General features: G+C 41.0%; 1 protein-coding gene across 3 annotated transcripts; it reads right to left on the bottom strand.

The window, feature by feature from the left end:
• Positions 1 to 1,356: 1,356 nt before the first annotated feature.
• On the bottom strand, positions 1,357 to 25,640 carry CNR1 (cannabinoid receptor 1). Of its 3 annotated transcripts, none has more exons than XM_045572960.1 (2): positions 25,140 to 25,640; positions 1,357 to 7,128 (listed from the first exon to the last, which is right to left on the bottom strand). In XM_045572960.1, exon 2 carries the CDS (start codon positions 7,063 to 7,065, stop codon positions 5,650 to 5,652), a length of 1,416 nt encoding a protein of 471 aa, XP_045428916.1. In that variant the 5' UTR covers positions 7,066 to 7,128; positions 25,140 to 25,640; the 3' UTR covers positions 1,357 to 5,649. The 3 variants fall into 3 exon arrangements, with proteins under 3 accessions (XP_045428916.1, XP_045428915.1, XP_036270774.1); XM_045572959.1 differs by lacking the exon at positions 25,140 to 25,640 and adding an exon at positions 24,196 to 24,303; XM_036414881.2 differs by lacking the exon at positions 25,140 to 25,640 and adding an exon at positions 23,699 to 24,170.
• Positions 25,641 to 26,231: the final 591 nt, after the last annotated feature.

Genomic DNA, 26,231 nt, shown 5'->3' with positions numbered 1-26,231 from the left:
CTTAGTATTAAGAGAAAAATTATTAATTTGCTCTACTAATATTTTAGCGCTCATGTTCAAAGCAATAAGCAATGTGTTTAATTAATACTAGAGTCCCAGAACCTCATTTTTCTCTTAATCCAAGACTGTATTGTATTTTCATCTCATATTTTATTCCTTCCTTCCATTTTCTTTTCCTTTGGCTATGTCATAGGAAACTGTGTATCCAAAATCCTATATATCCAAAATCTTATATATTTATTATTTAACCTTACCTCAAAACTTCTGAAATGGTTAAGACAGTAGTAGCTCGATGACTGGTACTTCCGAGATGTTTAGCGATATGACCATTCCACATTTCATTACCTCTAAGCTAATCAGATATGTACATTCCATTTTTCTTACCAGCATCCCAGGGACAGTGTGGAGCCGAAAACTTCATGTTATCCCCTCCAAGCCAAAAGAAACTCTGATCATAGGATAGCCTAGAGGTATGAGTGGAGTTGGAACTATCTATGGGGAGACTGTGGAGCTTCTATCCTACTCTAATTGGTTTTCTGTTCCTAACACTAATCTAAATATATGTTTCATTACAGATGGAGCACACATTATTGACTGGGGATTAGTTTTTGAGTTTCAAGATGTTATGTGAAGATACGAAGTATCTTATTCCCATCTAGTCTCCGTATAAAATTTAAGAACTAAGAACACATCATCTGCTTTTCATTAGGCACATATCAGCTTATGTAGTTACTGTAGTATTTACCTTAAAGAAGGGAAAATTAAAAAATTTTATTATAACCATTAAAAATAATCGATTTTTAATATTTACCAATTCCTTATTTGAAAATTAAGTCTTCTTTCAAAATTGACTGCAAACATTCTTTAGATGGTAATAATGTATAAACTTAATTATAATGCTTTTTTACTTCATTATAAGGTGTTTAAACTATTTTCTCTTACTGTTCAAATAAAAATTGTGTTTTCACAAGCTACATTGAAAAGTAGTCTCTTTCACCTTGTTCAGAATGTATGATTTTATAAAATACTTGAGACATATGTTCTAATAAATCTGCCAAATTTTAATTTGGTTTACACATTTGAACAGAACATGTGTTTAACTTACTGCACTATGCTCCAACTCTTTGATGAAATAATGCTTTAAAAAGGCATGGCAGGCTTTCTTCCTTCTTATGTATGATGGCTTTTCCATGTTTTTCCTATGTTACAAATGAATATATTAATCCAATCTGTCTCCATTTCTCAAATCAAGTTGTGCTTTTGGGGAATTGTTAATCAGTTTTTTAACAACCTTTTAGAACTCAAATCTTGAATGTTTTAACACCAGACTGTGAAATAAGGCAGAATACAAAGGCATTTTATGTCCTGCATGATAATCTAGAATTTTTATTTGATTCCAGGTAACTTTGGACAATTGACATGAGGGGATGTTTTCCTTTGTAATTAACAACTTTGTAAATAACAATGTAATTATATCACTGAAATAAAATAGAGTGTGGGCTTAATACATTGTAAATATTACAGAAGTACTATTTTGCTATAGTAATTTAATGACTGAAGCTACAGTGAATAACAACCTTACTGGTAGTTGTGTACAAAATATTATACATGTTACTAACAAAGGAACTGCAGCAGTTGCAAGGATGTTACCAGCTCAACAAACATCTAACAGTACAATATTTTTCTAAGAGGAAAAGTAATAATGTTAGATTTACAGACAATAAAGAATTGTTTTCCACTTGAAATGTTGGAAGAATCCAGATGATCTAGTATCTTCATTTATATTATTATAAGAAAGGGTTTCCTTTCCTGGGGACTCCAATCCCCAGCAGGCCTAGTGCACTAAATTTACGTGCAGACAGCTTTTAGGATGCCACAGCAAAGGAAAAAAACTCTTCTATCTGAAAATTACTGATTCGTAGGCCACTGCTTCAACATTTGACTTTTTTTTAAAGACCTATTTACATACATTCAGCCCAAATCAGTAGATAAAATGTTTTGTCTATATTACAATAGGCATTGTTAACATTTCATCAAAAGGCCAGTGCAAGACATTTGTTAATAGCCATTGCCCAGCATTTAGGAGATTTTAAAATATCATACAAATATACAGTTAGATTGTGAGAAATCTAATTTTGCGCATGATATTGGTGGTCTCTTTTACAGACATGGAATGGCAGAAATGAATCATTAGGGCACTAACTGGAATGCTACTCACCCAGGCTCTAATTCCCATGTGGGGGTAGGGTGAGTGCAGGCGGCCAAAATGCCTTGACACCTAACGCCAGATAGGCTTGACTCAAAGTGATGGATGGGGAGGCTGGGGAATCATCTCAAGCGTAGGAATATGTCGTCAGCTTTTCCCAGATCCGTGCTCCTTTTACATGTATTTCAGATAATGAAAGATTAGAGGTTCTTGGGAACAGCCCTCCTTCTCCACAAACAACTGCTCTTTCTCTTCTGCTAGCCACAACGCTGCGTACTGTGGCGAGTCTGAGCTGGTTCAGAACTCATGTATGTATACTCCTGACATGGACTAGCCACTAAATAAGCAAGTCCGCCCATATCTCTAAGAGCCCCATGCAAAGAAAAGACACTCCCAGTGTAGGACTGAAAGGTTCATCATGACTCAGGAGAAAGGGAGCAGGTGGAAAGCTGGCCCTTTCTGAAGACACACGTGATGGTAGCATGCATGGTCAGGACAAATGCATTCTTCTCAGAGGAAAGTAGACAACTCTGAAGTTGGACCTTTAAACATTTACTGAAATCTAAATTATATTTAAATTAATGGGTCTAATGAAGGAACTAATTAATGCATGATACTAGTAAATGGTAACTCTAATGAGTATATTCATGAGAGAACATCTGAGTAACCTGGTTAGGAAACGATATTAAAGTGTCAAAGGGAATCAAACTAATTTGCTTTAAAATAAAGGAGGTATAATGCATACATGATGATATTTCACAGATATTTCTTAGAATATCAATGAGCACCAAGTTTAGTGCTGTCAGCCCCATGGTCCCTTCATTAATTATATATGATTTAGATCTTGAAAGTACAACACACTATAAAATCTACATTGCACACACACAAATACAGTTTCAAAAATGAATCCTGGAGATTTTTTTTATGTTTTTTTTTTTTTTACCAGTAAGTAGAATTTCACTTTTACCAGGTCTTCATAGCTGTGAGGAAAAAAAGTTTGTACTGTCTGGTGAGTTCTGAGACATGTAGATTAATATTCAGGCTAATGTGGGACAAAAAGAGTGGCATTTCTTAAATGAAAACTAGACCCTGGGGAGTTTTTTTCATAAAGAATCTTTTTTCCTTCTTCTGAAGAGATCTTATTAATGCTCTAGCAACCTGAGCCCTCGTCTGCATATCACAGAGAGATCAAGCAAGGGAACCCGCGGGTGGATGTGAACTATGTACACAGATGATTAAAGTATCTCAGCTTGGTCCACAGGCCACGTTCAGCCTCAGGCCATACATTGCAAGAAGACCCCGCCAGGCTGCACAGGTATCTGAACACCTAAAAAGTCACCAAAAACACTAGCTCTCCACTTCACTTCATGCTACGCAGGCCTCTGGATCCTGCAGGAGCCGTGCTTTGTCTGAATCAGGAGGAGATTATACTTTTGCCAGTCAAGTGGTTTCTTAAGCATTATCAGTTTCTTAAGCTTGCTGGGAAAGGGCCTGACTCTGAGCACCATTAAGGAGTAGCGGACCAGGGCGTAGGAGGAAAGGAAGCTCATCCTTACGCTGTAGCAGATCTTGGTTACCAGGACCGGAGAAGAGGCCTTATTCCTTACCCAAACCAGCTGGGTGCTGGGCTGTCCCCAAGGGTGTCTGGGTGAAGCACAGAGCAGCCCTATGTCACCCAGGCCTCTGCCACGAGTGTGTCAGCTCCTCACTGCCCTTTTCGTTCTCACCCACCGCTCACTGTCTGATAGGCTCCTTAGCCACATGGGCTGGACCTGGGTGGTCTCACTTCCAGCAAGCTGTGTATGATGCTACTGAAGCCGGGATCGCACTCCCTACAAGCACAACCAAAGAATGTTAGCACTGAAGGATTTTTAGAGCCACGCCCCTTATAATGACTTACATCTCCATGGACTTGATTCATATTAGGTGCTCAGAAACCAAAACACTCTCATTTCCTGCTATTAACACGGTAAATACAGGCCTTCACTTAAATGCTCATTACTGATTTTTCCTTGCTAAACACTGGTCTTAGGAAATACCTGAAGATCCATTTAGTAATACTTGACCCAGCCTCTAAAAAGGAGGGGTAGGGTGAGGGAGAGAGGGGAGGGTTCTGAATGCTCATGGTCAATATTTTTATCAACAAGATTATCTGAATGAACTTGATTTTAGAAACTGAATTCATGTACAAGAGTGCAGCAAGTGGTACAGTTTACACTTGGTCACAGTTTTCTCACTTCATGACATTACGGTAACAGTTACAGGGTAGAAACACCACACACATTTATGTTCACACTCACACACAGTATAATTTCACTGATCCAGACAATACTTCTTTTCAATTAAGAAAAAGAAATGAAGACTGTTGTTTGGCCACCCAGGCATAAAATCTACTTAAACCTGGAATATAAGAATACAATACTCTTCAAGTAAACAGCAATTGCACAGTGATAACAATATACATTAAGGTTGACACATGCTGTCTTAAGAAGTCCAGTAATAGCTAAAGACTAAAGAAAGTCAGAGACGTCAGCCAAGAAAGTCAATATGCCTCCCCCCCCCTTTAATTGTAATCCATCACCCAAGAGATAGCTTTAGTCCAGAAGATCATAAATGTCCTTGTATGAAAATGCAGAGCTAATAAATTTTAAGTGTCACTAACTTCTGCTCAATACTTTGGAGAGTCTTCCAATTCTTCTTGTTCTATTAACAGAAGAAGAAAAAAACAAAAACCCAACAATCTTTATCATTATTTCCAATGTCAATTTTAAATAGAGATGTTTGAAAAAATATTAAGGTTTCTAGAGTTATATCATGGACAATACTCTTTAAAAAAAAAAAAAAAGTGATCTCATTGCCATGTACCCACTGCTTATATTCCACTGTTTTCATAAAATGCTACTTTTCAATTTTGCTGAACTAGACAAATACAAACAACACACAGTAAACACGGATACACATTTCACGGGACACAATACATTTTACAAAATAGCTCTACTTTAGTACTATATAACTGCGGTAAAAATGGACAGCTCTGCAACTGATGGACACATACATTTCACATTATATTATAATGAAAGTGGTGGTTACAAAGGCATTACTCATTGCATGGCATTGTTCCAGTGGTACTTAGACTGCAGATTGTGCAGCACAAGGTTTCCCTCCTATTTCGCTGGGACTTCGGACCTTCCAGTCACTTAAGCAATAGGCTTTCTTCACTGTAAATCCCTGGAGAGAACTGAGTTTGAGAATCTACACGATCCAAAAACATCAGCGAACAGACAACCGATCATGGGAACAATCACTTTTTTTTCAATGAGCATGATAAACTTAAAAAAAGATAACCGATGAGACGACAGACTCTTCTATAATAGATCTTCAGCTGTAAAAACAAAAACAGAAACACGGATTTCTTTTCCTGCGTTGCCCCGGGGGCGTCAGGCTCACACAGCCTCGGCGGACGTGTCGGTAGACACAGACATGGTCACCTTGGCGATCTTGACGGTGCTCTTGATGCAGCTCTCGGTGGCCCTGTGGGCGCTGGCTGTGTTGTTGGCGTGCTTGTGCAGGCAGTCTGAGTCACCCATGCTGTTGTCGAGGGGCTGCGCGGTGCCTTCACACGAGGGGAACATGCTCCGGAACGCGTGCCTCAGGTCCTTGCTCCTCAGGGCGTAGATGATGGGGTTCACGGTGGAATTCAGCAGGCACAGCATACTGCAGAAGGCGAACACCGTCTTCACCAGCTTGTTCATCTTCCCGAAGAGATCGTACACCATGATGGCAAGCAGAGGGCCCCAGCAGATGATCAGAACCACGAGGATCAGGACCAGGGTCTTGGCCAGCCGGATGTCCATGCGGGTTTGGTCTGGCCGGGTCACCTGCACCTTGCCGTCCTCCGACGTGTGGATGATGATGCTCTTCTGGGTGCCGCGCTGGATCATGCGGACCGCGTGGCTGTGCGCCTTCCAGAGGATGTACATGTAGGCGTACACGATGAACAGCAGCAGCACGCTGGTGACCCCGATCCAGAACATCAGGTAGGTCTCGTCGATGAGTGGGAAAATGTCCGAACAAACGGATTGCAGCTTCTTGCAGTTCCAGCCCAGGAGGGGCAGCACGGCGATCACAATTGCGATGGTCCACATCAGGCAGAAGGCCACCACGGCCTTGGGCCTGGTGACGATCCTCTTGTAGGCGAGGGGCCTGTGGATCGAGATGTACCTGTCGATGGCCGTGAGGAACAGGCTGCCGACCGAGGCCGTGAAGGAGGCCGTGACGCCGCCCAGTTTGAACAGAAACACATTGGGGCTGTCCTTGCGGTGGAACACGTGGAAGTCCACGAAGCTGTAGACGAAGATGACGCTGCCCAGGAGGTCTGCCACAGCCAGGCTGCCGATGAAGTGGTAGGAGGGCCGGCAGCGGAGGCTGCGGGAGTGCAGGATGACACACAGCACCAGCAGGTTCTCCAGAACCGTGAAGGTGCCCAGCGTGAGGGACAGCACAGCGATGGCCAGCTGCTGGCTGGGGTTCAGGATCATGAAGCACTCCATGTCCATGAAGTTCTCCCCACACTGGATGTTGTCATTCTCCTTGTAGGAGGAGAGAGACTTGTTGTAAAATTCGGTCATGTTCACCTGGTCCGCGGGGACCAGCTGAGGGCTGTCTCCTGCAGTCATCTTCTCTTGGAAGGGACTGCCCCTGAAGGAAGTTAGAGGAAATTTCTGCGGGAAGTACCCTAATTTGGATGCCATGTCGCCTTTGATGTCTTCGTACTGAATGTCATTCGAGCCCACGTAGAGGAGGTCCGTGGTGATGGTGCGGAAGGTGGTGTCTGCAAGGCCATCTAGGACCGACTTCATGCCCTCCGTCTTCAGTTATGCCAAACTCCGAACGGCTGAGAAAGAGGCTGGCAGCAGGGACTCCTGACAGGGAAAACAGATAAGCCGGGTGGTGAGAAAACCAGAATTCAAACCAACGTCAATGAGTACCGTCCTGTTATTCCATTCCTGTCTCTGAACACAGGTAAAGTCTCTGCCAGATTCGTCAACCAAGTGAGTGAGTCACTCAGTTAAAGAAAAGCCACCCAGGAGCTGCTGAGGTGGCATGCACCAGAAACACGTTTCTTTCATCACCTTAGCTCTCTGTACATGCCTCTGTGTGCATCCCCTGGAGAGTGCCAGGGTCTGGGGGTTAAGTGAAGCACATGGGCTTGGGTGTGCTGTGCATTTCACAGTCGGGTTAGGACAGTGGTCAGCAAACTGCGGCTCGTCTATACCAACCAAGAAAAATGTCCAAAGGGCTCAGGAGAAAAGCAAGATTTTTTAAATCCTCACTCAAGAATATATTTTTATTGATTTTAGAGAGAGAGGAAAGGAGGGACGGGGGGGGGGAGAGAGAGAGAGAGAGAGAGAGAGAGAATCACCTGCCTCTCCTACACACCTGATTGGGGGTCAAATCTGAAACCTAGGTATGTGTCCTGACTGGGAATTGAACCCAAAACTTTTTGCTGCATGGGACAACACTCCAACCAACTGAGCTACCCAGCCAGGGCAAGACCCAGATATGTATTTCTGAGAGGAGTGATATGGACAGTGCTTCCTGGCGGTGTCCCCCATGAGTGGGTTGATACCACAAGCACATTGAAGACAAGAGACACATCTCATCATTCAAGCCTTCTCACTTGGATGGTACTAGAAATAAGAATGACTGAGAGGACAGGCCAAATTGTAAGGGCTCTTCAATTCTAAGCTAAGCAAATGGGTTTTGTTTTAAAATAAACAGCCAGAGAATTGATTTTACTACTTACAAATGCTTGTTTAAAATGTGGCTATTAGGCTCATTAGCTTATAAAAAAAATTAGAAGTAGTGAGTGATATCTATAATAATCAAAATAATCACAGAAACCAATATTTATTTACTGATTCCAACCAAAGCATTACTAATGGAGAGAACTCTGAGTTAGGAGTTACACAGACCAAGTGTTAGTATCAGACCCGTGTTGGTCTTTCAAAACTTCAGTATTTCATCTGTAAAATAGGAAGGAGGAGGAGGAGGAGGTCTAAATCATAGAATTGTGTTGGAAGTTAAATATTTTAAAGAACATTTAACATAGTGCCTGGCACAAAATTTAACTCTTCAGTAAATATTAATTATTATCAGTACTTAGTACTATGGCTCTCAGCCCTATTTATTAATTATATATCTAATTGCCCGATGTTCTAATTGCCCTAATTGGATCATAGGCTGTTTATTCAATTTTTATTTCTGTCTCAGCATTTAAGGTACAAAGAAAATAGAAAATATGCATATGGATAAAGGTAGAGGAATATGTTTATTTGTATATTCCAGGCATTTGAAAGACTCTTCATTTATTCTATCATTAAATTGTCCTTACAACTCTGTCAGGCGCTTCTTTATAACTCCCATTTCACAGACAAGGAAATGGAGGCCAACTGGATGATAAGTTGTCCAGAATATGAAAAGTTTGTAGCTGGACCCCTGTCTCTCAGACACCAGAGCTGCTGGTTTTGGTAGTTTTTAGTTTTAAGGATTAACAGCAACTAAAAGAAAGCCATTTTGCATCTTATATTCAAGCCTTCCAGCTTTTTATAAACACAAATTGAGGCATTTTGTCAGTCCACAGTATTAACACTACCTCCTACTAAATCACTATTTCCTATCCTAGCATCCTGTGGGATCTGCCTACTGGCATGGCCTCAAGGACTAAAATCAGTATTTGGAAGAGCTATAAAGTGAAGAAAAAGGATCACAGAGCTTATTTACATAATGCAAAACCTGTGTGCCTGTGATTTACTCTAGGCTAAAATCACCATATATGTCATCACAATTTCCCATTTTAATGCAACCAAGCACTTTTGTCAACACAAAGTAGCTAGATAAAATATGAGTTAGATACAAAGTAATTTTTATCCAATATAATCCAACTTTAATTAAAGAATTCAGTTAAAAAATATACATGAATTTTGTGCAGTTAAAGGATTTCAGTAATGTCCAAATACCACAGTGCACAGGCTATTTTAAGTTAATGGGATCATGGTAGAAAAACTGTTCTCTGCATTTTAGTAATGCTTGCTTTTATTTCTACATTTGGATTATTACAGTAATTTTCACCTGTTCATTTTTTGCACTGAGAGTTCTCTTTGAGAGTTCATTAGTAATATAGTTTATGCTTTGGGGGATGCGGCTGCCATTAATTTTGTTTTTGTTTGCTCCTGGGAAAATCATAATTGGAAATTTCTAGCAAGATGCATAGTAGATGTACCTATTAAAAAGCAGTTGTTTTTATTATAGTTATAGTAAAAGAATGACTGAAAGATATATAAGGCAATTTTCCTTGAATTCTACTTAAATAAACCAACATAGTCTAACAATTCAAGCTATAAATCATGCATTTATAACAATAAGAATATTTTAATGCAATGCATCTATTATTTTTTTAACTTCAATTTTTTAGAATACCACCACCAGTTATTTTTATTCATCTCTCTATATGCACACCTGCCTCTCCATTAACACCCCCTCCCTAATTTATACATCAAGTATCAAGATATGGTATCATCCAAGAAATTTTATGGGTATGGCAGCAACATGACTTTTTTTTTTTTTTTTAAGTCTACCCAAAGTCTATATCTTTGTACATCTTTGTTTCTATAACCTTTAAGGATAGAAGACATCTGTGTTCTGATTAGGGTGAGCATCAAGAAAGTCCTCAAAACAAGACTACAAATAACATTTTTTTTTCCATATCAGTGTAACTTAATAGCAGGTTGTTTTATTCTTCACTACCCAGCTGGAGACATTATATGTTTCAGAGAGACATTTTAATATTTTAGATATTTATCACTATTGAATTCAGAGTCAAAATCCCTGCAGTTGTGGCCTGTAAGCATCTCTGGGGGGAGGGGGGGGAAGAGGGGGAGACATACACTGGGCAATATTTGCTTCCCACAGGTTGTACTGTCCAGGAAGGCAGAAAAGCCACTGGAAGCATCCGAAGGTGCTCCCAATACAGTTACCAACTGTATCAGCTCGCCAGGCTCTTTCTCTAAGTTTCTGTTTATAAATGCTTTAAGGAGACAAAGCCAAGCTCACAGTATCTAAATTGACAGGAGCCCAGCATATCAACTGAATAAGCCCCAGGCCCTGGCTTAATTCTGTTCCCCCCTTCCCCCCCTACTTTTTGTTGGTTCTGTGTTGTTCTGCTTGGCTAACCTCAAAGAAGAGTCTTGTGAAGGATTCAAGAGAAGAACGGTGCCAGTGAATATATTTGTTTATTTTCCATCCACTTCTGGGAACAAGTCTGGTTTCTAGTAATTTGATCAAGAAAAATAACTTGCTAATGTATTTCTTTAAAGTTAATAGGGAAAGTTTCAGTTGACTTATAATTGCATTATGTCTAAGCCAAGTCCTCAATATACATGGATGGTCTCACAGGCCAACATCATAACTCAATGAATATTTCTGCTACAGCTGAGTGGGCAAGTAAGTTTGTCCTAACCATCAGAGTTGGAATTATTAAAGTAGTTTGGTGACTTATTGCATCATCTTCTATAGCAATGAGAAATAAAGGACTAATTTAATTATCCTGATAATTTAGGCAAAAATACATAATCCCTCTTTCCTGTATTCATGTCAGCTCCTTCTCCCATACATAAAAGAAAATTCCATTATGCTTGCAATGCTCAGTTGCTTCTCAAAGCTTTTCCTTTCCTTTCCTTTTCTTTTTTAACATATAAGTTATTAACCAGCACTATTTTCTCTGGTCTATTCTTGCTAACAAAATGAGTGTTAAGACTTTTCATAAATATATATCAATTATATAAGCTAAACAGACATCAAGACCTTATAAGGCTATATTTATTTTCAAATAGGATCTGAAGTATGCTTAATCATTTAACACTTAAAGACTTGTTAAAACAAAGACTTTTATGGCTCAAGAAACTAAACCTCACCAGATAAGCACTCACTAGTAGGTAATGATGTCACAAGAAGAGCCTATCACACAGGCAAATAATTGATATAAACAGAATAATTTGCTGACTTTTATAACTAATTCCATTTACCATTTAATTTTGCTCAGCTATTTTGATGTTTCCCACTGATATGTGCCTTTGCTTCTTTTTCCCCCAGAGAGAAATCTTTTCTACATAAACTATAAAGAAAATAATCAAGCATAATTGAAGCAGCCTTTCCTTGAAATAGAACATACGAAAAAGTTTTCAATTCAGTAGGAGCCTGGTTCACATATAAAATATTCCATAAGATTGTCTTTAACTTGCATATAAGATCTGGTCATTAAAAGTCAGAAGCAATATATTATTCTGATCTGTAATGTGTATAGAACCCATTAGATAGATTATCTTTACAGTCCATTACCAGGGACAGCAACAGTTTTGAGTGTGCTGCATGTTGTCCAAACGGTGCAGCATACGTTTCAAGTTTCCTCACTCATTCTTCAATAAATGCTATTTTCTCTTTGAATCCATGAGTATACATATTGAATCCAACTAAAAACAAGGTCTTGAATTTGAGTGCTTTAAATGCACAATAGAGAACATTCCAATTCCCAAATATTTCAATGAGAGACATTTGAATATTTATGTACCAGGCATTGTGCTAGACATTTTACTTTTGTTTAATATTTACATAAAATAGGTGCTACTACAATCCCCATTGTACATATGAGAAAACTAAGAGGTAAAATGCTTTGTCCGAGGTCTCCAATTAGAGGGGCAGAGCTAGAACTTCAGCCAGCTCTGCAAAACTCAAAGTGCCTGCTCTTAACTTTGAGGCCCAAGCATCATTTAATAAGACACTCTTCTTCCCATTTCTTAGGAAGGGGGAAGAGTTGATTTTGGAAAAAGGAAGTCATAAATAGTACGTGATAATTTTACATTGTGAACAACTGAAATTTGGAGGAATGATCTGCTGACTGCAAAAAGGATGCCTATGGCACTGGCAAATCATCCTTGCTCTGTGGTCTTTAGGAACAAAGTAGGCCAATTAACTGTAAGCTATAAATACCAACCCTGGATTAGCACCTTATCTGCAGTGACTGTTGGCAAGTAAATAAAATCTAACTTGTTACTGCCACTATTATTTTTTAATTAGGTAGGCTTATGTTTTCTTCATTAATCAATTGTAAGGACTGGGGGTGGTAATGACAGTGTTCATAAGTGAGGAGTGAAGAGGGCACCTTCTTTAGGTCTGAATGAGACATGACTGTTGTTAGTAAGCAAGCTTTAAACAATCATTATTTATAGAGAGAAATTCAAAATAATTGGAAATTGCTTAACTTCCCACCTTGAACAATATAATTTTCTTAGACCCAGAGTGAAGTAAGCTCTCCACGGCTAGTTCCTAAGATCTTGGCTAAAATCAGGCAGAAGAAATTCTGTTAACCACAGCAGGGCTCTGACAAGAGAGTGTTTGTGACAACTCTTGGTGCCCTAAGAGCAGAGAGCTGTTACTACAGCAATGTGTTAATAGATATAAAGTTAACTGATGAACAAAAACAGACCCAGAGAAAGAGAAGCAGCAATCAGACTCTCAAATCTCAGAGGGAAGGTAGGGGAGGTTGGGGGTAAGGGGAAGAGATCAACCAAAGGACTTGTGTGCATGCATATAAGCCTAACCAGTGGCCATGGACAACAGGGGGTTGAGGACATATGTGGGGAGGGGTTTGAGATGGGAATGGGGAATGAGGACAATTATGTAATACCATAATCAATCAAAATAAATAAATAGATAAATAAATAAATAAAAAGTTAAAGGCCCTAAGATGCTTCATTGAACACATTTTTATTGTGTGTGTTCTCTATGCCTCGTACTGTGTACATTATATATCCATGTATCATACCGGTGTAATAAATATGGGTCAAGGAAGCAATGGAAATGATTGTCAATTCTACCTCATCCCATCTAATAAAGTCCACCCATCTGCCCTTCCACAGAGGACAGAATAGAATTGGATATGAACACATGGAATTGGCATATGATACTTCATCTTCAAAGATTATTGGGTTGTGTAAATCCCCTTCCTATGTATGCTTTGAGGGTTTTTCCCAAAGAGAGAGATGATGGGCACTGATGAATCATCCTATTGCATTCTTTCTTGTTTCTAAACCCTTCAGATGATGACCCTGACTGTAAAGCTGTTGTAGATGGCCTTATATGTCCTCTGCCCGGCACAAGGAAGGTACTCACTACATGTTCACTATATGAATATTGGTATGCACTGGCAACATGGCAGATATTATCTTAGTAGATGGCTTTTAACTGTGAATACTTTTCCTTGATATAAAGTCAGCTGATCATTAGAGAATTAAACTTAACTCTTGGTGTCCTACAAACTTCCATCTGAAAGAACCTGCCCAAATGTAAAAGTTACATAAAAGGCATGAACAATGATTTATCCCAAGATCTTTTAGCTCAGTATCAAATAGTTATATTGGCAGCAAGTGGAGGTTATGCTCTAAGATCTGATATTTACTTTTTGTTCTTATCCTGTTTACCCCAGGTATATATTATGAACTGCAATGTTTACCCACATAACAATGGTAAGAAAAAAATAAAGATATATTTGTGACATGCACAACTCTAAACAAATCCTACTTATACACTGTTGACTTTTAAAAGCAATATATAGAATTATTATTATAATGTACTTTTTCCTTCCCTCAAAAGCATGATGTTATGCATTGCTCTTTCCCAAATGGGTTTCTCCATATGCAAGTGTCCTTCAAAGACTTGTCAAGAGAAGTTATGTGAAAATTCAACCACTTTTATAAGCCCTCAGGAATAAATTTCTTATTCTGTTCAGGACATACTTCTTGCTTTGGTTGAGCAATTTCTCCTTCTGCTACAACATTTTATGCATTTTACAATTAAGTTAAAACATAAATAAGAAAATGTTATTGAGGGTTAAAATGGGTTATTACTACTGCCTAGAAAAAAGTAAATTCCAAATTGCTTTTGTGAGGCAAAAGGACATTGAGAAAACTTAATACATTAATAAAAATTAATTGTGAATATTTGGAATTCTGCCTCAAGTAAGTAATTAAGAATGAGTAAAGGAAAGTAGTTCTGCTGAAAACAAATGGTATGTTTATGCCAAGATAAGGTTAAAAGTAAGAAGAGAATGTCTCAGAAGCCCAAAATCAATTCTAATAACAATTTGAACTCATTTCTACTTTATGAAACATTTAGCTTTCCAATTTTCAAATATGAAATCACCAACAAAGGTTATAACTGTGATAAAAAAATAATGGAAAATTATCCTCTATTATTACAAAGTCTAAATTGGAATCTTTCACAAAAGAAGTGAATATTTGTTCAAATACTCATTCAAATAGAGGACATAGTAGCTTTCTAAACAATTCCATTTCCTTCCTATCTTTTCTCACTGGAATAATTTTCAACAAGTTTTTTATTGTTGTGTAAGTTCAGAGTTCTATTGAGACATGCTTTTTAAAAGTAGGTCTTTATGTATCACCTTCTTAAGTTGAAATGTTAAATTAAAAATTTTTAGTGTGTACTAACAACGAAAGATATAAACAGAAATATGCTTTCAAGATGCAAATAATTATGTAAAATAGAACTTGAAGAAATAGGCTTCAGTAAAGATATGCTTTGGAAATACAGTTATGACTAAGAAGGAAGTATTCTAACTGGATTCAAGTACAGAATTTTTATGCTACTGAAACCATGAGGTAGTTCTATTGTACTTACTCAAGGTCAAATCCTTCCTAGGTTTGCATGATGCAATTATGCAATTTTGTATGGAGCTAAGTAACTGAAAGGATTCAGAAAAACAAACAAACAAACATGAAGATAAAGAATTAGGAAACAAGACAGGTGAGAACAGGCTGGGAAATTCCACTGTACAAAAACAATCTGAGAAGTCCCACAGTGGTTGATAGTGCATAGGGAGTTATTTTATAGTCAGTGACTCTCAAAGGGTCATCTGTCTCTAGCAACTTGAGCATTACTTAGGAACTTAAGAGAAATGCAAATTCTCAGGTTATGCCTCAGACCTACAGGAACTATAGGGCATTTGTGTTTTAGCAAGGCCTCCAGCAGATTCTAACACAATCTAAAGTTTAAGAACCATTGTTAAAGATTACATCTATGAAAAAGACTAAGGGGAGAGGGGTAAGGAAGAACTGAGGTTAGACAGCAAGAAAGATTGATCTATGAGTGGTGTTTAGATCACTGGAATGGATTGATAAGGGAGCCTTCTTTCATGATAAACTTCACAGATTTTTTAATAAAATTATGTAGGTTTCAGGTGTACAGTTCAATAGTACATCATCCTGTGCCTTGTATTGTGTGTTCACCTTCCGAAGTTAAGCTCCTCCCAACACCATTTATCTCCTCAACTATTTCCCCCGACCCCTTTCCCTCTGGTAATCACCACATTGTTGTCTGTATGTCTATGAGTTTATTTATTGTGTTCTGTTTTGCTTAATCCCTTCACCTCTTTCACCCACTCCCCGGCCCCCCCCTTTCCTCTGACAGCTGTCAGTCTGTTGTCAGTATCTATGAGTCTGCTTCTATTTTGTTTATTTTGTTTATTAGATTCCATAGATAAGTGAAATCACATGGTAGTTGTCTTTCTCTGACTGACTTACTTCATTTAGCATAATACTCTCCAGATCCATCCATATTGTCCTGAAAGGTAAGATTTCCTGTTTTTCTTTTTTTATAGCTGAGTAGTATCCCACTGCATAAATGTACCACAGTTTATTTATCCACTAATCTACTGATGGGCACTTAGGCTATTTCTAAATCTTGGCTATTGTAAATAGCCCTGCAATGAAACACAAGTGTGCATATATTCTTTCTGATTGGTGTTTCTGGATTCTTAGGATATAGTATTTACAGAAATGGGATTGCTGGGTCATAAGGCAGTTCCATTTTTTAAAATTTTAAGGAAGCTCCATACTATTTTCTACAGTGGCTGCACCAATCTGCATTCCACTAACAGTGCATGAGGGTTCCTCTTTCTTCACATTTTTACCAACATTTGTTTGTTGATTTATTGATGAAAGCCATTCTGATAGATATCTCATGGTGGTTTTAATGTGCATTTTTCTGATGATGAGTGATGCTTAGCATTTTTTCAAGTTTATTGACTCTCTGTATGTTCTCTTTGGAAAAGTGTATTCAGGTCCTTTACCCATTTTTTAATTGAATTGTTTGGGGGGTTTTTTGGTGCCGAGTTTTATAAGTTGTTTTTTTTAAATAAATTTCAGAAATTAACCACTTATCAGATGTATCATTGGCAAATATGTTCTTCCATTCAGTGGGCTGTCTTTTCATTTTGTTGATGGTTTCCTTTGCTGTGCAAACCTTTGTAGTTTGTTGTTTCCCTTACCCAAGGAAATATATCAGAAAAAAATATTACTACAAGAAATGTATGAGATTTTACTGCCTATGTTTTCTTTTAGGATTTCTGTGGTTTCAAGTCTACCATTTAAGTCTTTAATCCATTTTGAATTTATTCTTATGTGCGGTGTAAGAAGGTGGTCTATTTTCATTTTTTGCAGGTATCTGTCCAGGTTTCCCAACAGTATTTATTGAATAGGATGCCTTTACCCCATTGTATGTTCTAGCTTCCTTCGCCAAATATTAATTGACCATAAAGGTGTGGGTTTATTTCTGGGTTCTCTATTCTGTTCTACAGATCGAATATGTCTGTTTTAATGCCAGTACCATGCTGTTTTACGAAACCACAAAAGACCCCAAATAGCCACAGCCATCTTGAAAAAGAAGAATCAAGTTGGAGGAATCAGGCTACCTGATATCAAACTATACTACAAGGCTACAGTAATCTCACTGATCTTTAAAACCAAGGCCTTTCTGTTTGGTCGGAATAGAATAATGCAGTCAATCCTGAAAATAAGCACAAGTAGGGGACCTCTCAGCCTGCAAGTCAGGGCTTCTCTGTGCTGTTTCCGGAAACTTACTGTTGCATATCTTGTCCAGCAGAGAAAAGTAGCTTCAAGATGTAATATGTAAGTACCCAGTATGCAGACATAAATTACGAACTCAACACCATTTTCTCCTAATTCTATTGGCAAAGCCTATGTAGTTTTATAACACTGCTGGCCTGTTCTCTCAACACCATTGGGAGGGAACCCATGGTTTCCGCACGTAAAAGAACAGGGGAAAAGCAAAAGTAGTTAGCATTCCAGCTGGGATATTTTAAAAAAAGATGGAAATATCTCTGCTTCTGTTCTTCTTTCTCCAGAACCATAAAATAATGTATCACAGGAGATGAACCCAGAAAACGACAAACTGAAATGGAAATTTTGCAGGAGGCTCAAGTAATGCAAATTATCTTAGAGAATTATCCTGGTAATTATGCAATTTACACTGCTTATAGATGGCAAGTATCTTACAAAAATATCTACCGGTTACAATTATATGGGAATGTATCCCAAAGCACTAAAATATATGACTCTGGGTAGACTGTTCTCTCTCTGATTATTTCATCAATAAGAAATTGACCATTGATTACTCAAAGTTAATTTCCATAGATGAGGACTGAAATCATTCAAAGATTTCCTTTTTTTTTTTAATTTGTAAGAACTTAGAAATAATTTCCAAAAGCAGCTGTACATTTTCCAAAGTCAAATTCTCACACATGCAAAAGATACAGCATTCTCTGGATGATCTCTTACTTACTTTGGTTATGTGTTGTTTAGTTTCGCTCTTTCTCCACATGCATAGTGCTTGCTCACCACAACTTATATCAAAACGGAAGAAAACATTTACAAATTCTGGTAGCAATGCACTAAAATGAGTTGAAAATCTTCTCCATTTAACAACCCACACTGGAATAAACCAAAACACACATATCACAGTGGCATTACATTAAGTCTCTTTTGTAAAGAATACATAAAATTGATATATTTTTAAATATAGCTGAGTTAAAAGCAAGTAAGAGTGACAAAGGTATATTATGTATAATGGTGGTTCACTTGCTATATTAAAAACATCGTTTTTAGCCCTTTGACCAACAGAAATCCATGTTCTAAGATTTCCTAGTACAAATACCCACATGTGAAAGTAGAATTTTGTTTTTGGAAAAACATAATGGAAATTATCACCAATTTCAATGTGAAACTCCTTATAACTTAATTCATAGAAATCATATTGATTCCAATTTTCTTCTCTAAATATATGGTCTAAAAGAACAAGTGAAGAAATGATGAAGGAAAGAGGGGAACCCTCCCATTTAAACTTAAACTTTGACAAACATTATTTCCTAATTATATGTTATTTTAATTATATTTAAATATACTACTGACATACACAGTTTGTGAAAGCACTTGCCAGTATATTCAACTATCACAACAGATTGCCTGGCACATCTTTGAAAAATGCCTCTGCTTTTCTTTAAAAAGCAATAGCATGGAATTTGCTAGTTGGAATAAAAAATAGCTATTACACTGTCAAATTTAGGTAACTACACTGCACTTTATCGTCTGAAATTAAGAAACAATTTAAAATGCTATTCAGAATTGATAATGGTGGTAAGGAATCAAGCCAAAGAGATCAAATTTCTATTCAATGAAATCCAAATGCCAAACAATTAAGAATCTAAATTAGAGTAGAAAAATAAGACATTAGATAATAAAAGATTGTACTCTTAGGGAAACATGATTTGCCATCTGTGTTAGGAAAAGGGGAAACTTACATCCCTTGTTGCATTTAAAAATACAAAATTGACTTTAGGAATCTTATTAAAAAATACAGAATATAATGCAATAGCACAGTGGGTTAAAAAGAGTTAGCTAAAAAACACAGAGTCCTACCTGACTAATCTCAACTCATATATTCAAAAACAAAAGAACACAAAACAAACAAAGAACAACTTTGAAAGCTTTCCTGAAGTGCAGGTGTGAGAATGTTACCAGCTGGGGCTAAAACAAAATTCATAGTATTCTGGGACTACTACTATGACTGTGCCAGGCCCATTTGCTCAGGTTTGGTGAGTAAAATCCTTCCCTTAAAAGCCTATACAAACACAACTCAAGAAATCCATGGTCACTAAGTTATGCAATTAACCTGTCCAAATGAAACTTTTAAATTGGAGGACTTACCAAAATTACACATCAGTAATATACATGGAAAATCTCAATGAAAACTAGATAAAAATATTAATAATTGCAACTAGCCTATAAAACCTATTATAATGAAATCTAATGCTTCATTTTTTTAATGAGGTGCCCTGTTCCTCGAAAAAATATGACCTAGGAAAACTTTTGACAAATATTTTACATTATGAACTAAACATTCACAGAGATTACTTTATATAATAGTTTGGACCTATTATTCCTGATATGTCCTAACTTACCTACTACCCATGAAGGTCTGACTGAGATAGACGATCATCTAACATCAAACCCTTTGAATAGTACCAAGAGATAGACATTGGAAAACCACTGAACAGAATCCTCCCTTTCTCAGATCTCACAAATTTCCTATAGCTATAACTTACTTGTGATAGTATTATAATCTGTTATATTACCAACCTAATGTGCATTTTGTGATATAGTAATAACTTTGTATATTTTTTTCAAGCTTTCCTTCAACTTTCTTCCCTCCCCCCCGCCTCCCAAAAAAACACCCAAAAAAACAAAAACAGCAAGACTGATAAAATGTGGTTATGCCCACCCTGGCATCTTTGCAAGATTCTTAGAACACATGGGACTAAAACACTCTTCCACTAGGGTGGAAAATAAGAACACTTTGCTTTGGTTCAAGGTGGATAGTTCCCTTTGCCTTGAGTGTTCAGAGCCCATCTGCACAGTTGTCCTAAATGTGGACACTTCCCCAAATCTATAATATTTATTTAAAACCTAAATTATATGTTCAGATATAAAAAGACAAGTGTCTAATTTTCTTTTGGTCTAGATCAGTGGTCGGCAAACTCATTAGTCAACAGAGTCAAATATCAACAGTACGACTGAAATTTCTTTTGAGAGCCACATTTTTTAAACTTAAACTATATAGGTAGGTACATTGTTATTAACTTAATTGGGGTACTCCTAAGCTGGCCTTTGCTAAAAACTCAAGGGCCCAAAGAGCTGCCGCATGTGGCTCTTGAGCCGCAGTTTGCCCACCAGGGGTCTAGATATACATCTATGAAAAAGTTTCTTCATACCTATGCAAAAAATGTGTGCTGAAATGTTCAGTCATCTAAAATTATGCAGTATACATATTCTGGATAACATTTATCGTTTCTTTTAGAATGTATCTGAGATAAATCTGAGTTGTTAAGAAGTTCATCTGATCTAATTAATGGCTATCAAAACATTTAATAGCAATTCAGTGGCAAAGTGTTGAATCCCTGCTCCCCTCAAAAACAGCATTCATGCAGTTACAACACAAATTTAACTTTATTAAAGAACAGGATTAGGACAGAATTGGAGATTCAGGAGGGAAATATGAAGTTAAGTACACAAATTGGTTTTGATTTCTTTAACTTCTCTACCAGTTTTCAGTCAAGAAAAGAAAAATCAGCGGAGCTTGCTGTCCCTCACAACATAGGTGCACACTATATAAGCCTGGTCCCAGCACAGTTTTTCAAACACTGGTGGGTCCAGGTTGTTTCAGAGTCAAAAACAGAATTATAACTATCTTAAACCCAAAAGTTGGTTTTATTCTACTTGGTTGGTTCAATCAGAAAATGATGACTACAGAAACAGAAAAGCCAGACTTACACGGGTGACACAGAATCCCTTTTTGCAGGGATGGAAGTTCTCCTCTGTGTTCATCATGCAACTGAGATAACATGATTACCCCTAGAATAACAGGCAGCAAACCCACAGGACAGGCTCCATCTTCCCGACCAAATTCATGACGCTACAACCGAATCTCATTTTCCTCATCATGTGTTGTTAGGGATTTCCAAAATCAATATATCACTCTTTATTTTTTTTTTATTTTTCCCCCCAGCATTCCTGGAGAGCTAATTATGAGAAATAATCCCCTCCCTTATTAGGCCAACTGTTTTCTGGAAAGAAACATTTGGTAAGGGTGGTGAACTGTAACTACTGTTATAAGTTTCCATTTTATAATAGTTAATTCTTATACTTGCAAGTTTTTCAATTCTAAACCCAAGCACTAATATGCAAGACAACCCAGGAGCCTGTCTACATTTCCTGGTGGCTTATGTTAATTCGGAGTCCACGCAGAGAAGAGAATGTCACACCATTGTTTTGAAAGAGTTTTCCAGCCTTTGCCTTAGTAATTAATAAGCTGACGCTGCATACTAAACACTTATCAACACTAATCAATGGGGCTGCTGCTTTCTCCAGAAAACAGGTAAACCCATCCAGGGAGTTTTCTTTTGGACTAGTCTGAAATATGCCACCAATATAGTGGTTCTTCCGGAGAATTTTATTCCCAGCAGTTCCATCTTGGTAACATTTAACAATTTCACTATTTTAACATTTTGAAATGCCAAAAAGAACACATTGATCCGGCAGCTAGGCTTATTAGAGAACAGTCTCACAGGCGAGACAGGGAGGCTCGCAGTCCACTGGGAAAAGGGTAACGGGGAAAAGACAGAAAACAGCGGATAACAAACAAAGCCCAGCGCTACTCCAGCGTGAGATCGCATTTTCACCAGAATGGAAAACTTCACACACCAAATTACACACTATCACCTATGGTTGTGAAAGGGACTAGGCATCACATTCTTTTTGTATGCACATCTACTGCTGCTGTCTGTTACCACAGGGGGTGGAGGGCGGGGTGGGGGGGATGAAATCTAATTTGCCTTCCTAACAAGGAGTATGCAAGCATAGCCATTTCATCTTGGAAAGGTCAGACCTGAGCACTTCCCTCTGTGGCATCATCTTACCCCCATGGAGACTTAGGAACACAATGAGACTTCTCCCCATCAGACACTTGATACATACCTTCGCCAAGACTGCTCCTTGCCTGGAGTGAAGACATCTTTGGAATAAAAAGAGTCTCCTTTTACAGTAAGTTCTTTTGATAACCTAAAACGGATTACTTTTTTTTTTTTTTTAAACACCATGTCCATCCTCAAACCTCCTGCCCAACGATGGTAACTGCTGTTGTGCCTACAAATAACTGCCTGCAGTAGACAACGTTTGAAATTCTGGAGATGCCTGGATACTGTGCGTGTATGGATATAATCAGAAAATAACGTGTCTCACTTAGGAAACGATACATGGCTTTTTATTGCGATAAAATGGCCATAACTGAGTTAGGAGGGTGGGGGAGGGGGACCAAGAGAAATCCATCAGTCTGTCTTCCCTGTAAACTGTCAGCAGGGTGGGATTGGAACAGCAACACTTTACATCGGATACAGTCCTAAGGGAACCTTAAAGGTTGGTTGCTCTGAGCTTCTCAATATTCTGCAAAACAGATTGATGGCAGTGGGCATCCCACTGATATTCAACGTCCACTTCGTTTCTGCTAAGAAATTTCCCCCATTGTTCAAAATATATTATCTGGGAAATAAAAATGAGAAGTTAGGGGACCCATAGAAATACCTTTCGACCCCTTTTAAGCCAGTATTATCTATTCTAATCTCTTATTGCTTTAAATGCCAGAGTATGCTTAATGTATCAAGAAAACAACAACAAAGGCAAGAATAACACTTTTTTTAGAGAAAAAAAAAGATGAGAGACAAAATGATTAATAGGTGACTAATTTCCCCCTCATCTGTTCAATGTAACACTAAAATTAGATACATGCATGTTGCTTCTAAACTTTCAAATGACCAAATGACAGCTCCTCACGTCTCTCACAGCCAACACATTTGCTTTGGGAGGTGATCCTTTTATGGTTCTGAGCCTCAGCAAGAAATGTCTTTTAAAAGCACATCAACTTTTTTCCCCTCCAGCTAATGGCCACTTCTGAGTTAAATGGTTCCATCAAAATTCAAATTTAGATATTAGTTCCCTGCCCATTTATTTCCCCCCCCCCCAAAGAAGAGTGGTTCCTGGAGCTGTATATTTTTCCTGTATAAAAAAAAGTTTATTATTTGACATCCATTTCTTTACATGACAGCTAAACATGCACTTCAGACAGTTTCTAGGCTTGATGTCGGGATGGATGGATGATTTCTGTGGGAAGACTTCGTTGCTGGTAGGGTTGACAGCCTCTGAGCATCAACTCAAGCGCCCGTTTTCCAAACATGCACCACCACACCTTTCCCCCACACAGACATCGCTGCATCCGGAGAGCCAGGTGCACACACACCCAGCAACTAGTCCATGGTAGAAACCTCCAGAAGTAAGAGTAGCACCGGCCCCCGTTCACAGGCGGGGCTGCCCAGCCAAGTAAACACTAACGCACGATCCGCTCGCGCGGAATACGAACTCTAGGATGGACCTTGGGGACCACACAGGTCAGCACCCGGGGCGGGGAGGGAGGGAAGCGAGAAAAGTAATTTCCAAATGAAAGTCTGCCAGGTCTTACCCTTCGCATCCCCCGGTCCTCCTCGGATGGGAAGCTCCCCGGGCACCTCTCGCCCGGCGCAGGGACGGCTTCTCCGGGAACGGAGCGTCCCCCCCGCGGAGAGCTCTGCGGGGAGCGAGCGGAGGCGCCCCGCCCGGGCCGGGGGTGGCACTGGCGCCGCGGGAGCCTGGAGGAGGCGGATGCAGAGAAGAAGTGGAGAAGGAGGATGGGGTGGCCGCGGGAGTAAGCGGGAGGGAGGGATGCACAGGGGTGGGTGGGGTGGAACGGGAGGCGCCTCGGTCCGTCGGTCCGTAAGTCAGTCGGTCCGCGCTCCCCTACCCGCGCGCTGGGGTCCCCAGCCTGCAGCGCCCGCCAGTGACAGGGATCGGGACTGGAGCCCCCTCCGCCGGCGAGCCTCGCCCCTTCCCGGGTCCTCCTGGTCCTCCCGCTCGCTCCCCGCCCGGCGCGGCGCGGGGCCGCCCTTCCCCGCCCGCCGGTCCCGGTGCGCGGCGCCTCACCCGGTGCGCGCGGTCGGTCCCGCCTCTCCCTCCGCTCGCCTCGCGCGCCGTCTCCGGCTCCCTCCCGCTCCGGTCCCATTTATGAGGCGCGGTCCCATCACGTGTTAATGAGCCTTTGTCCTGCCCCGGCGGCGACGGCGGCACGGACCCCGCCGCCGAGGGAGCTGCGCGGGGAGGGACCGGGCACCGCGCGGCGCGGCGCCAGCGGCTCCAAACTTTGCAGCCGCCGCGCGGGGGGGACCGGCCCCGGAGCCCGCCCCGCGGCCAGAGGACCAGAGGGCGAGCCTCCCCGGCCCGCGTCACCTGCTCCTTCTCTTCCTCCTCTTCCTCCTCCTCCTCCTCCTCCTCCACGGCCCCAGGGTCCCCATCTCCGTGCCTTGGCTCTCCTCCCAGACACCCTCACCTCCCGGCGGAGCGGAGGAGAGGCTCGTGCCCGCGCCGCCCCCGACCCCGGGGCCATCCATCCATCCATCCATCCATCCATCCATCCATCCATCCATCACGCGCGCAGCGCCCACACCTCGCGCGGGGGTCACGTCTGGGGCGGCTGGAGGAGCCGGGAGGGAAAGGGGAGCGTGACGGGGAGAGGCCGAGGTCTCCCCGGACCCGGGGGGCTGCTTGGAGCCCCGCACCAACGACGCCAGGTCGCCCCCGCTGCCAGCAGAGCCAGCCGGGCCCCGTGCAAGCGAAAGCCAGCATGGGCCCGGGCCGCGCAGCTCCGAGCCCCGGGCTACCTGCCGGCGGCCGCGCGGACACCTGTCCTTCGCCCTCGGGGCAGCGCCGGGCGCCTTCCAGCCCCCATCCCCGCCAGCCCGGGGGACACCCCCCCCCCCCCCCGGCCCGGGCTGCAAACGGTGGGGCTCCGCAGGCGGCTGGCTCCGAGCCTCCCCGCACGCAGGGCACGGCCCTCCCGGCCGCCTTGGGGCCCCGCTCGCGCCTCGCACCTTCTCGCTGGCAGAGGACAGCCCTTCCCCGAGCCCGGAGGGAGGGAGGGGGCCGGGCGCTCCCGGGCCGCCGCCGCGGGCGCCTGGGGATGCTCGGCGCGGCCGCGGCGGGAATGAGGGGACATGCTCGCTAATTGGTCCCACTGTCCGCCGCCGTCTGCCTCCCGTGCGCTCGGATCAAACCTTAATTGGTCTTTACATTTATCACCGTGAATTGCGAACCCACAAACAAGCCCTGGCCGCTGTGGGAGCAGAAAAGCTCCCCCCTCCCTCCCCTCCTAGGCCTGGGCTTGGTGGTGGTGGTGGTGGCGATGGTCCTGGCTTCTGAGACATCTTTATCTCTGCAAGAGTTGGGTCCAGGGAGAGCCGCAGGCTTTCCACCTGATGGAGCCACGTCACTCTGGCCCCAGAGAGCCCCCGGTAAGGCACTGGGTTCGGTTCCCAAATCTCTGCTCCTGTGGCCGCCTCAGTGTTCATTATAATGACACCTGGCCAGGGATCTAGCAAATTCCGCCCCAGTCCTCATCGGACATAACCTATCTCCTTCCCACCTCCACTCTCCTCCGGCCCAAGCACAGAGCCCAACAGCCGCTGTAACAGGTCTGATCCCCATCTTGGAACTACGTGCTGAGAATCCAGAGAAGCAAACCTCTTAAGGAAGAGAGGAAAATCGGTGGGGAGGAAGCCCAAGATTGGTGGGTACAGAGCGAAGAGGGGAGCTTGTAAAGTGCTTTTTGGAACATCTGGCCAAATGTAGAAAGGCTTCCTGAAGAGTGCCACTTCAGTGTTTGACACACACACACACACACACACACACACACCCAGACTGCTTTAGGTTAGAAGAAAGTATTTCCTACTTTCCTCATCAGGTAAATGGCCACAACCGAGATGATCCATTTTTTCTAGGCAGGCAGATGGAATAGGTTATAAGGAAAGATCTGATGGACCCATTGATAGATGGAGGAATGATTGATAGGAGGGTGGAGGCGGTATGAGCACTGGCCACCACACCTACTGCCTCAGCCTGGGGCGGATTCAGCCACTCCACTCTAGAAAAGGCTACAAGGCGGGGCAGAGAGGCTTCAGCATCAG

The sequence above is a fragment of the Pipistrellus kuhlii genome, unplaced genomic scaffold (genome assembly GCF_014108245.1).
Source record: "Pipistrellus kuhlii isolate mPipKuh1 unplaced genomic scaffold, mPipKuh1.p scaffold_m20_p_5, whole genome shotgun sequence".
NCBI lineage: Eukaryota > Metazoa > Chordata > Mammalia > Chiroptera > Vespertilionidae > Pipistrellus > Pipistrellus kuhlii.
This window is presented reverse-complemented; position numbering and strand designations above follow the sequence as displayed.